The sequence below is a fragment of the Papio anubis genome, chromosome 14, assembly GCF_008728515.1.
Source record: "Papio anubis isolate 15944 chromosome 14, Panubis1.0, whole genome shotgun sequence".
Lineage (NCBI taxonomy): Eukaryota > Metazoa > Chordata > Mammalia > Primates > Cercopithecidae > Papio > Papio anubis.
Window position 1 is genome coordinate 101,014,266 of NC_044989.1, and position 12,489 is coordinate 101,026,754.

Consider the following 12,489-nt stretch of genomic DNA (forward strand, 5'->3'; position numbering starts at 1 on the left):
AGGCCATTTACAGATTAACAGTGTGCTACAATGGCAAGTCCGGATGCTAAAAACCCAGCCCATCAACTAGCTGGCTCCCTAATCCCATTTTAGATCAAATCCACAGAAGTCAACTCTCCTTTCTGTAAGGTTAGTACAAAAGTCAGAACAACTAGGAGATAAAAATTTCTCACCAAAAATGTCTTTCCTTCTGTCAGGGTATTATGCTAATGGGAGTGAATGGGGGGCGGGGTCCGTTTCTCAATTAGAGCTTTTATTCTAAAAATGATTCCACTGTCATATAAATGTTTAAGATCCTGTGTATGTTGTTACTATAGATTTTCACGAGACGTTGGCAGACTAATAAAACAAGCAATTCCAGAAAGCTTTATCATATGGACTGGTTAGTTTAGGCTAGAATTTATACCCCAGTCCTATGAAGAGAATGTAAACTGGAAAGCAGTTATTGGAACTAAATTCAGGAGGCAAAAACAAAAAGGGCAGGGGTGCTAAAGAGATCCTTTTAAGAGACTTCACCATTTTAAGTGTTTCAAAGGAATGGACATAGGTTATCTAAAACCCTCTTTCCAATTGTATTGCTTCACCATTTTACCACATCTCAAAGGGCATGTCACTATATAATTAAAAGACAATCTAAACTGTGTAATCATCAAATAGTTTCATGGCCTGTGCACACAGACACACACAGACAGACAGCAGACACACACACACACACACCCCCCATCAACCAAGCATAGTAACTTACTTGAGTTTTGGGGTTTTACTTATAAAAAGAAGGGGAAGCACTGTTTATTCAACAGTATTTACTAAATGCCTGCTATATGCTAGGCAATGCATTTGCACATGGGATGAAACATCACTAAAAGAACTGGCCAGGCACAGTGGCTCACGCCTGTAATCCCTGCACTTTGGGAGGCTGAGGTGGGCGGATCACCTGAGGTCAGTAGTTCGAGACCAGCCTGGCCAACATGGTGAAACCCCGTCTCTACTAAACATACAAAAATTAGCTGGGCATGGTGGTGGACGCCTGTAGTCCCAGCTACTCGGGAGGCTGAGGCTGAAGAATCACTTGAACCCAGGAGGCTGAAGTTGCAGTGAGCCAAGATCGTGCCATTGCACGCCAGCCTGGGTGACAAGAGGGAAACTCCAACTCAAAAAAAAAAAAAAAAAAGACAAAGATCCTTGTCACTATGTATGAAGCTTATATTCTTGGGGGATAGGCAGTCAGTGGCATGGTGGAGGCAATGAAACACATTAAGTAGAATAAATAAGCCAGTTAGATATGGTGACATAGAACCGGGCAAGAGCTTTAGGAGTAGGAAGAGGTCATGTGCTGTATCAAGGCATGAGGAAGGTGCGGGGGTGAGCTGGGTGGCCGTGAGGGAGTGGCATTCCAGGCACAGGGAACAAACAGTAAGTGACAGGTCTCTTGGCGGGATCAGGCGAGCAGGGTGGAGAAAGAGTGAACAGGCCTGTGTGCTTGGAGTGACTGTGTAGAAGGAGGAGAGGAGGGCTGGGAGGCCAGTCAAGTAGGGCCCTGTCGTGTCAGCCACTGTAAGAACCCAGTCTTTTACTCTGAGCTAAGTAAGCAGCCTCTGAAATACTCTATTCTGACTTTGTTTCCCAAGCTTCACTCAGCTGCTACAGTGAGAAGTGGCTGGAAAACAACCATGGAGGCAGGAGGCTCGTGACAGGGGCTACGATAGAAATCTAAGCAACAGACGGTGGCAGCCAAAACCAGAGGGGCAGCCAAGGGTGGCAGCACAGAGGCTGTGGTGAGAAGGGTTAGATTTGTGTGTGTTTGTTCTTACAGACTCTCACAGACTATGAGGACCATCATTAAAACTTTTTATGACTTCAAAAATACTAACTAGTAGTTACTAACTTGTAGTCAATCTACCCACAATCTACCAAGATTATTCTAACACAAATGACACTGTTTGAAGGCAGAACCAATAGGATTTCCTGACAGATGAGCCAAGTGGTACAAGACAGAAAGCAAGCAGTTCACCCAGGATGCAAAACCTTTTTGGGCCTGAGCAATGAGAAGGGTGGAGTTGCCACCAACTGAGAAAAGGCAAGACTCCAAGTGGAACAACTTATGGGGGAAGAACAGGAACTCACATGAGACACGTGGAGTTTAGGTTATCGACATCCAAGTAGAGATGCTGAAGAGGCAGGTGATATATCAACGCAGCACTCAGGAGAGGTGTCTGTTTAGTCCTAAGGCCTGACACCATCCCTAAAAAGGGCAGCTTGCAAGGTTGGCCTTCGGTTGGCATCTGGGATTTTGATCTGGGTAGGGTTTCTGCCACTCCCGGAACTGGCCAAGAGTGGCTCACTGTACCTAGAATGTGGTTTACGCCATACACCTATTTTCCTTTTGGAAGTCTGAAATTTTGGGTGCATGCTAGGCACAGGCTGCTTGTACTACCATCCCCAAATAAAAATTCAAGGCACTGAGTCTCTAGCAAGATTCCTTGGTAGACAATATTTCATACGTGCCATCACAGCTCTGTTGGAGGAATTAAGCAGGGCCTGTGTGACTGCACTGGGATAGGACTCTGGGAAGTCTGTGCCTGCATCCCTTCAGACTTCCTTCCACGTGCCTGTTCTCTTGCTGAATTTGCTCTAGATCCTATCATTGTGCTATAAATCACAGCGGAGAGTACACCTATGTGCTGGAATCGAAATTGAGGGTGGTCTTGGGGACCTCCAACACGACATTCTTTTCAATACATTTACTAGGAATGGAAGCAAGAATGGAAGTGTCAAGACAAAAAACAAAACCTTGCATGTATAGCCCAAAGCTGAAAGGAATAAAGAAAGAAGAAAGCAGCAGCAGCAGTAGCAGCGGTAGCTGGGGAAAGGAGATGGGATGGTGAAAGGACAGTATCCATTTTTTTTTTAAAAAAAAAAACAGCAATTTAGATTATATAAAATGTGTTGGGTGATTTTTTTACTCAACCCTTTATTTTACTTAGAAAAAATTCCGTTGGTTCATAAAATGATGAAATTAAACTAAGAAACTGTGGATGTTCAATCTGCTTGAAGAATGCTCATTAATAATTACAAAGATCGTTCCTTTCACAGCCAGTTTTAATTTACCAAGAAATCAAGAATAGTTACTCCTACAGCATAATTAATCTTTCTATTCCACTCCAGAGAGAACAGTGTTCACTACTTGTTTAAATAAATGAATTAGTGCAATTCCATGAACAGGATTAAAAACAAAAACAAAAAACCTACAAACCATGGCTTACATTTGCCATTTCCAATCCCAATGAACCAAAATTACATATGAACAAAGCAATTAGTGCTTAGTCATATTTTCAGTAAGAGTGAATATACTTTTCTCTATTTCTGTTTAATATTTAAAACTAGCCTACAAATGAGTAAATGTATGAGTAAAATACATTAGCACATAAATATTAATATAAAGGCTGTCTCTAATCTTTTAAAAGGGACACTATATATATTTTTTGCTACTGCTCAAAACACTTTTGGAAATTCTCCTTTAAAACTGCCTTTTGGCCAGGTGTGGTCCCTCACGCCTATAATTCCACCACTTTGGGAAGCCAAGGCAGGAGGACAGCCTGAGCCCAGGACTCTGAGACTAGCCTGGGAAACACAGGGAGACTGGGTCTCTACAAAAAATGTTAGTCCCAGCTACTCGGGAAGCTGAGGTGGGAAGATCTCTTGAGCCTGGGAAGTTAAGGCTACAGTGAGACGTGATCACACCACTGCACTCCAGCCTGGGGGATGAAGCAAGATCCTGTCTCAAAATAATAATAATAATAATTTTTTAAGGAGAAGAACAACAACAAGAACTGCCTTTTGGCTTGGGACATTCTTCAGAAAGAACAAATATAGGCCGGGCGCGGTGGCTCAAGCCTGTAGTCCCAGCACTTTGGGAGGCCGAGACGGGCGGATCATGAGGTCAGGAGATCGAGACCATCCTGGCTAACCCGGTGAAACTCCGTCTCTACTAAAAAATACAAAAAACTAGCCGGGCGAGGTGGCGGGCGCCTGTAGTCCCAGCTACTCGGGAGGCTGAGGCAGGAGAATGGCGTGAACCCGGGAGGCGGAGCTTGCAGTGAGCTGAGATCCGGCCACTGCACTCCAGCCTGGGCGACAGAGCGAGACTCCGTCTCAAAAAAAAAAAAAAAAAAAAAACAAATATAAGCTAAGCACCACTCATGTGAACAAAGGGTGCTGTCATGAACCTAGAAGGGAATCCTAAAAGAGGATATGATCTAAAATGAACATGTGGCCACTGTTCTCTAGCTAACAATTAAAACAGTAGAAGAATCGGCAGGGATCAGTGGCTCACATCAGCAGTCCTAGCACTTTGGGAGGTAGGAAGACAGCTTGCGCCTAGGAGTTTGAGACCAGCCTGGGCAACAGTTAGACTTCAGTCTCTACAAAAAAATTTTGAAAATTAGCTGGGCATGGTGTCACACATCTTTAGTCCCAGCTACTCAGGAGGCTGAGGTAGGAGGATCACTTGAGCCCAGGAAGTCCAGAATGCAGTGAACCCTGATGGTGCCACTGCCCTCCAGCCTGGGCAACAGAGTGAGGCCTATCTCAAAAAACAAAAATCAAAAATGAAACAAAAAAAAAACCCACACACAACATACACAGCAGAGGAAGACAGTTCATAGGGCAAAGGTAGTTGTCAAAGGACCAAACAGGCTGTAACCACAGAGGGGCTGAAAAAGGAGCCTGCAGGGAACAAAGTCACGGCAAAAAGGGTTGCCACAGGTGGAAGAAGGCAGGTGGAGAGTGGATCATTTGAACAAGTGGCTGAGGAGGGTATCGGGAGTGTTAAAAAGTCTTCAGCAAAAGTGGTATTTTAATGTATGTAATAACGAGAAGGTAACAGACATAATGCCCAACATCTTCCCATCCCCTAAGTAATATGACAGAATTACCATTCACGGACACTGTAGTCTTAACATTAAAAGAAAGTCTGCTCTGACAAATCTGCCAAAAACAAATTTTAAAAAGGAGAAATGTGGTTAAGATCCATCTATCCTTTAAAGTTCAGATCAAATCAGCTCATTCAACGAGCTTACTTAAAAACCTGATGTTTGAAATGGTTATACTTTCACAAGTACAGTAAGCAGGGAATTAAAGATCCAGGTTCTAATTCCTGCAGTGTCTAGCAATGTGCTCCTGAGCAAGAAGTATCGGCGTCTCTGAGCTGCAGCTCTTCACCCACAGACAGGAGGGAGTGGGCTCTTTCTTTCCTAAGGTTCCAGTAAAGCAGGGGGTTTCAAGCTTGAAGGTGCATTAGAATTTTGTGGAGGGCTCCAGTCCAGAGTTTCTGATGCCGTAATCTGGGATGGAAGCAGAGGCTGCATTTCTAACAAGTTTTCAAGTACTCGCAGCAGCTGCTGGTCCAATAGCTACATTTTGAGAATCCCCTGCTGTAACACCATCCTATGCCCGAGTGGCTGAGAAAAAGGACCAAATGTTGGAAAGACCACGGGACAGGCCAGAAGACTGGATTGGATGCAGCTCTGCTACTCAGTGCTGATGAAATGCAGTCAAACATCATTCATTCCAAAGAGCACCGTTTCATCCCCAACTGACATAAAACACCACATAGTAAGTTTGCCTCTGTTCTCTGTGCATTAACCTAAGGAATGTTTGTCCTTCATTTATGCAAAGCAAAGGGCCAAAAAAACTTCAGAAAAATATTAAACTTCTCCTCTCCATGTCTATGTTAAGTAGTAATATTGTTATAATACTGAAATAATTTTATATTCACTGAACACAAAAATGTGTTTTTAAGTTCAGTATAATTTTTCAGTATAAGAGAAAAGACAACTATAAGATATACAAGATAGAAGAAATTAAGGAAAAAACTCTGGTTTTTGAAAAAGAAAAATGCATTTCTTAGCTCTGTCTACTCAAAGGGCCTAGAAGCAGTAATACCTCAGTAGCAATGAGTATACTTAGCATCCAGATATACATTCCCCACTCAACTGAACTAAGGCTCCTCAGAGGAGAGGATTCCATGTCTTGGTAGGTGAGTTTCAAATATCTACTTGTCCCAGAAAAACAAAGAGGTACTCAAAAACTAATAGGGGCATGCCGAAAGGCTACAGACTCCACTGGGGACCCACTGGGGTCACGTCAAAGGCTCTCACTGCCAAATATGGTACAACTTGATTATGTAATAACAGCTGTAATTGATGGAAACACATTAAACAAAACCACTCATGTCCACAGCAATATCTAGACAAAGAGAGAAGGGCAGGGGTAGTTAGGAAACTCTTCTATAGACTGTTGTTGACTAATAAATACAGAAGGAAGAACGTAAAATCATCATTTTGCAATAATAACTAACCTAAGCAAGAATCATTAAATGAATGCCAAAGCCACTGCTGAAAGGTTACTCATGAACAGAATATTCACACAGTGCCAAAGTATCACCCTGGAGATAGATTATTTGGGGAATGCAAAACTAATAATGCACCCTTGTGGTGGAGAACGCTGGGCAGTCACCTCTTTAATCCAGTGACCCAACTTGGCTTCACTAATGATGGGAAGGCTATGAGTGAAGCAGGCTTCACCTAGAACAACGTACCCCCTGACCTGAGGCAATATGAAGTACCCAATACCACCACTGAGGTGTTCTTGCCAAAAAATACTTAATCTGCATCTAATCAAACCTCTCAACATAATTCCAGTTTACAGGAAATACAGGAGAGAAAGGAACAAGTTAAAGCGTAACATAAGGAAACTATCAAATCCAGAATACAAGATATTTTACAAAACAATTTGGTTGAATTCTTACAAAAGTCAATTTTCTTTTATAAAAAAAATAAAAATGGAGGCAGGAAGGCAAAGAGAAACTTACTAGCCTAAAAATAAGTTACGCGATAAGATAACTAAGTGTAGTGCATAAACCTGGACTATGATTCAAAAAGAGTTATAAAAACATTCTTGGCACAATCAAAGATATATGAATGTAGACTGAACATTAGATGCAATTTTATGATATGCAGAAGACTGTCTTTAAGACAAGCATGCTCAAGTCATTTCAGGTGAAGCATCACGGTGATAGCTGTAATTATTTTCAAAAACAATACACAGACACATGAACAAATGTTAACAAATGTTGAATATAAGTGAAGAGTTGAGAGTGTTCATTCTTTCAACAGTTCTGGATATATGAACTTTTTCATAATAAAAAGTTGGGGGACACTATTAAAATGCAAAATAAAATTCTGTTCTCAGAGACAAACCTCACTCAAAGAGTTTATGAACTCCAGGTTGAGAATCACTGGTAAAAGCAATCATTTACCATGCTTTATTTTGTATGTGTACTTAAGCTATAATACTGTATTACAGTTATGCAAGATTTCATCACGGGAAAACTGAATGAAGGGTACATGAGACCTCCCTATAGAATTTTCTGCAAATCCTCTGAATCTATCATTATTTAAAACAAACAAACAAACAACAACAAAAAACACATTACAGATCTGCTGTCCTAATATCATCCACTTTGAGCACATTCTTAATCTGTTCCTTAAGCCCTTCCCAAAACCAATCAGATAAAAGACATGCTTTCCTTAAAAAGAGCCTTTCAAAATCCTAAGGATAGTCAATTCTTAATACAGCTAAAGTACTCACACACCAAATTTGAAAAGAACTTGACATCTCTTGCAAATAAATGCCTCCCCACTTCCAGGCCCCTTGGTTTCCTCCATAGTCCCTTGTCACCTCACCCCAGGATGAAATCTGAATTCTCAGCTGGTCTTGTTTTCCAGATTCACACAATCAAGTAAAGCCAGTGAAGTGGGCCCCCATCTTTGCACTGTCTGCAGCCAGCTCCAGAGCTAGATTCATTCAGCCTGCCAACAGCTGACAGCTCAGGAGAAACGCGGCCACACCATTCAACTTCCCACACCTGCTGCAATTCTTGCCTTCTGAGCCTGAGGAGTAACTAGTAGCCTGGTAACTGCCTCTCACTTTCACCTAAAGAGTCAGAACAAATCTGTGATTTTTCCCAAAAACAAGTATTTGCACTTTTTTGCTCCTGAGATGAAACTAAGTGGAGGTAAAAAACCATGAAGAGTCCTGTTCTCATCAAGAGAACCCGCTCCAACAGCCCCTCCTGCTGGAGCTGGAACCAGAAGCACATGCTGCACAATCTCTCTCACTCAGCCTGCTCCCCACTTGCTCCCAGGTCCCAGCCAGGCCAGTGCCTACAACTACACAAGAGGAGCTTTGACATGCAGGCTTGGCAAGGGCATGTTTTCCAGGCTGACTGCTATACATGGCCCTCTATCCATAAACAACACTTATATGGGCAATGACTGTGCTCCATGCTATAGAAAAGGTCACTGCATGAAAACAGCACACAAGAAACATTACTGAGTGGACAATATGGTAAATGGTTGATTGGGTTTGTGTAATACTTATTTGAGGACTCGCCATCTGGTTTTCATTTTACCTGAATACATGGGTTTTGCAATAATTACTTTTAAAGGAGTCCCAAAAATACTTACATTATGCATGTGTCCAACATTGCCTGATTTTTCAGGCAAGAAAATACCTGTTGTATCCCACTCAACAAGTGGGATACAAAAGCATCCATTACATATGAGTATGTATTTTATAGTTATGTTCACAGAGACATGATTGAAAGGAAATACACCAAAGCAATAACAAGAGCTATCATAAGGTAGCAGAGGGCCAGGGGCGCTGGCTCACACCTGTAATCCCTGCACTTTGGGAGGCCGAGGCCAGTAGATTGCTTGAGGTCAGGAGTTCAAGACCAGCCTGGCCAACATGGTGAAACCCCATCTTACTAAAATACAAAAATTAGCTGGACATGGTGGTGGGAGTCTGTAATCCCAGCTACTATGGAGGCCGAGGCAGGAGAACTGCTTGAACCCAGAAGGTAGAGGTTGCAAGGAGCAGAGATCGTACCACTGCACTCCAGCCTGGGTGACAGAGGGAGACTCCATTTCAAAAAAAATAATAATAATAATAATAATAATGTGGCAGAAGTATAAGGATTTAACTTTTTCTTTATATTTTCCTATACTTTATACTTTTTTTTTTTTTTACAGTGATCATGTATTGCACACTTATAATCACAGCCAGGATTAGGTGAAGAAGATCCCCACAGAGAAAGCAAACCCCATGTAGATTCCATTAGAGATGTGAAAGAGGACATATCCTGACCAGCCACAACAGCAGTGTCAGGGGAAGCAGCACAGGTTGCATGACACTGCAAGGGTGAACTCTCAGTTCATAAAATTCCAAAAGATTACATTTAAAATTGTACCTACAAGTCTGCCAGTAAACAAGTCAAAAAGTGTGTTAATAAATAATGGAAAGACCGTATTTTCCAGCAACACCACTCCCAACACAGCACTGGCAAGATGCACAGCATTCTGAATGGAGACTTTGGTAGGAAGGTGGTATTGGTCATTCCATTCACAGAGAGGGTCCTTCATAAATAGCTCAACTACTGTATTCAAAATAAAATAAGCAAGAAGTTACGGTTCCTTCGCCACTCTTTAAAAACATCTTAAAAAAATATTTAACTGGAAAGCATCCAATTTCCCACTGAGCTGTACACCAAGATAGGATCACTGTAATACAACAGAATAGTCTACATCAGAGTATGTCAAGGAGAATCTTTTGGCCATTCAACTAAGCAATGGTACATTTTCATTTTAAAGTATCCATTATTCTCTTTAACAGAGAAAAGAGAGTGGTCACCTCATAAAATGTCACATCTTCAAATATTTATGAAAGGCTCTATCAGTTGTCTTGTGGTCCAGGGACAACAGTGTTTTCCAATTCTTACTGACAAATACCCATTCTGAAGATGACCATGTTGTCAGAGACCAAGCAGAGAGCAAGGCAAAGAAGGAGATTTCACTCTCTAGATAGCACACTGGAGATTGGTTAGCCATTATCTCCCTCGACTGACCCCAGACTTGGGGAAAGTACGGCTGGATTTAAAGTTATCCCAAATCTCCAATGCTACTGGTGAACTCTTTCTAGAATCTGTGAAATATGATGTTGAATCCTACTCATAATTAGGCAAGTTAGAGGTAAACATGAGCATGAAGCAAAATTTCAGATAAAAATACTTTAAAATGAAATGGATTTAGTTCATTATAATCTATTACTATTTTTAAAGAATTTAAATATGGGCTCATGCTTATATTACAAGCACACATATGGGCACACGTACACTTACTTGTTGTCTCGGTCACGTTCTCCTCTTTCCCATCTAAAGCTGCACAGTAAATCCTCATGCGACCATTTCAAGAACTATTTTTTGCTACTAAATTTTGCCAACAATCTGCTCAGCATTCTAGCAGATGTTTCTGTTTTCCAACCTCTGGGAACTTGGCTGGGTCTGTTTTCCTCCCCCATGTTAAAAATAAAAGAAATGGCACAAATGTGGCCTAATACCCTAGAGAAGCTTTCCTCCACTCGAAACCCTCAATCTCCCTATTCATGTGACCTCCATGATCCCTTTTCAAATTTTTTCTTTTCCATTAGAGAAGATGTTTCCAATTATGGCCCATTACGTTGCCAAGGATGACATCACTCAGATGTGTGTGTGCACTGCGTGTGTTTTGAGAAAATGCTACTGCCTTTTAGTTACTTGGAGACCATGTACTACAATTTAGGCCAACTAATCCACTGGACCTATGAACCCACAATGTCACAGGAGAGCAATGTGCTCAAGTGATCAGATTTTCCAAACAGAGTAATGCTCTATGTTGTTGGGGGAATCTTTGTCTTCCATCTAACAATTTATTTAAAAAGGTGTGTGACTCAATCTTACCTCAGTGACATCCATAACTTTGATGGCTGCCAACTGACCCGTTTTAACATGTCGACCCTGAAAAACAGAAAAAAAAGATCAATGAGCACCAATGTTTTTGCACAATCATTAGAACAAAATGGCTGAAGTTTCCAACAAATCGTATTTCATCTATACTTATCTCTTACTAACCAACAGTGATGACAAAATAGTCCTGTGCTCTCCAATATAACAATATAGTTTATAATGAACCACACTTAAGCAAGACAATTCCTTGAACAAATGAGTTTTTGATAAAGCATCAATTACTTATTTCCTTCACAGGTTTAATTTACATAACACTATCTAGAAGAAACTTTTTTTTTCTACAAATCACACTGGCCATCCTTTCCTTCTTAACTTGCTACAGGAAAAAAAAAAATGACCCCCAAAAAACCCTCTAGACATTTTATCGTCAAAAATGGAAAACTGTAATTTTTCCCTGTGTATTCCCAATACCCATTACTTTATTTCACAAGAATTATACTGAAAGTCTTCTTTGAAGCTCTCCTGCAGTCCCAATGTGGGGACTGCAAGAAAGAAACAAGCTAAAGCATAACATGAGGAAACTATCAAACAAATTCACTTTTTAAAATTCTTTCCCTCCTCCCACCAATTTCTTCACATACTTCTTTACAATTCTGGGATTTTTTTTTTTTAAGTGTATAAAGAAATTGGGGGGTAGGAGGGAGATAGGTTTCTTACAGGTGTATTATAATGCCTCACCTAGAATCTAAAATTCTGTAACCCATTTGTATCACTAGATATCAGTCATACTTGGTATCATTCTCCTTTCACCCAGATGAGGAGTACTGGGTTGAATTACTGTCAGTCTTGTTACTCTCTACTCACTCTTTGCAATGCCCTGCTGGTCATTTCTCAGACCAGTAGCAAAGAGCATCCAGATATGCTGAGCACGATCTACTTAAGGACTTTGTGAGAAATAGTCCTTCTGCAACAGATGTAAAACAGAAAGAACATCCCTGTATTTTCCAACAGCCTGTCTCCCTTGTATTCTCATGATTTAAAGAGTTGTGAACTTTAAAACTTCACATCTGAGGAGGAGAGTGTGTGCAGGAACTCAAGTTACAACTTGGACCAAGCAATTCTGTGAAAATGACACTGTATTACAACTATGACACTGAGTAACTGCACCTGGGCAAGACTCTGCTTGGTGTGCCTCAGGCTCCTATCTGTGTAAGTGAGATCAGTGGTACCCACTTCATACGGCTGCTGTGTACAACAAATGGAGCACAAAGAACATTGTGTGGCACATGGTCAGAGGTCAAGCACAACCCTGGAACCTTGTTTCCCTAAATTAATGATAGTTCCTACAGTTGACTGTGACTGTCAACACAACCTGAAACCAAATGATGGTTTTCTTGAACCCAAGGAGAAAGAGCAGAACTTCAGAGGATATAGTATTAAGTGATCCTCTCATACTTTCCACATAAGCACACAAAGATCATCTCCTTAGCAACTAATCAACCTTCAAACCTGCTATTCACCCCCTGCAGTGAGTTTATTTCCAAATTACTAAAGCATATTTCTCGCTGACAGAAACCAAATGATGAGGGAAAATGTCAAACGCACTGTCCTGGCTTTCCCTCTTTTCAAGAGCATAAGTATGCTGC

General features: G+C 41.1%; 1 protein-coding gene across 36 annotated transcripts in view; it reads right to left on the reverse strand.

Moving 5' to 3' along the window:
* The window catches only part of MAP4K4 (mitogen-activated protein kinase kinase kinase kinase 4), a 193,921-nt gene that overhangs the window by 90,273 nt on the left and 91,159 nt on the right, over positions 1-12,489 (reverse strand). For all 36 annotated transcript variants that reach the window (XM_009184800.4, XM_009184799.4, XM_009184801.4 and 33 more), the window contains exon 3: positions 10,838-10,894. In XM_009184800.4, the coding sequence (XP_009183064.1) occupies positions 10,838-10,894 (57 nt within the window). The remainder of the gene's footprint in view (positions 1-10,837; positions 10,895-12,489) is intronic.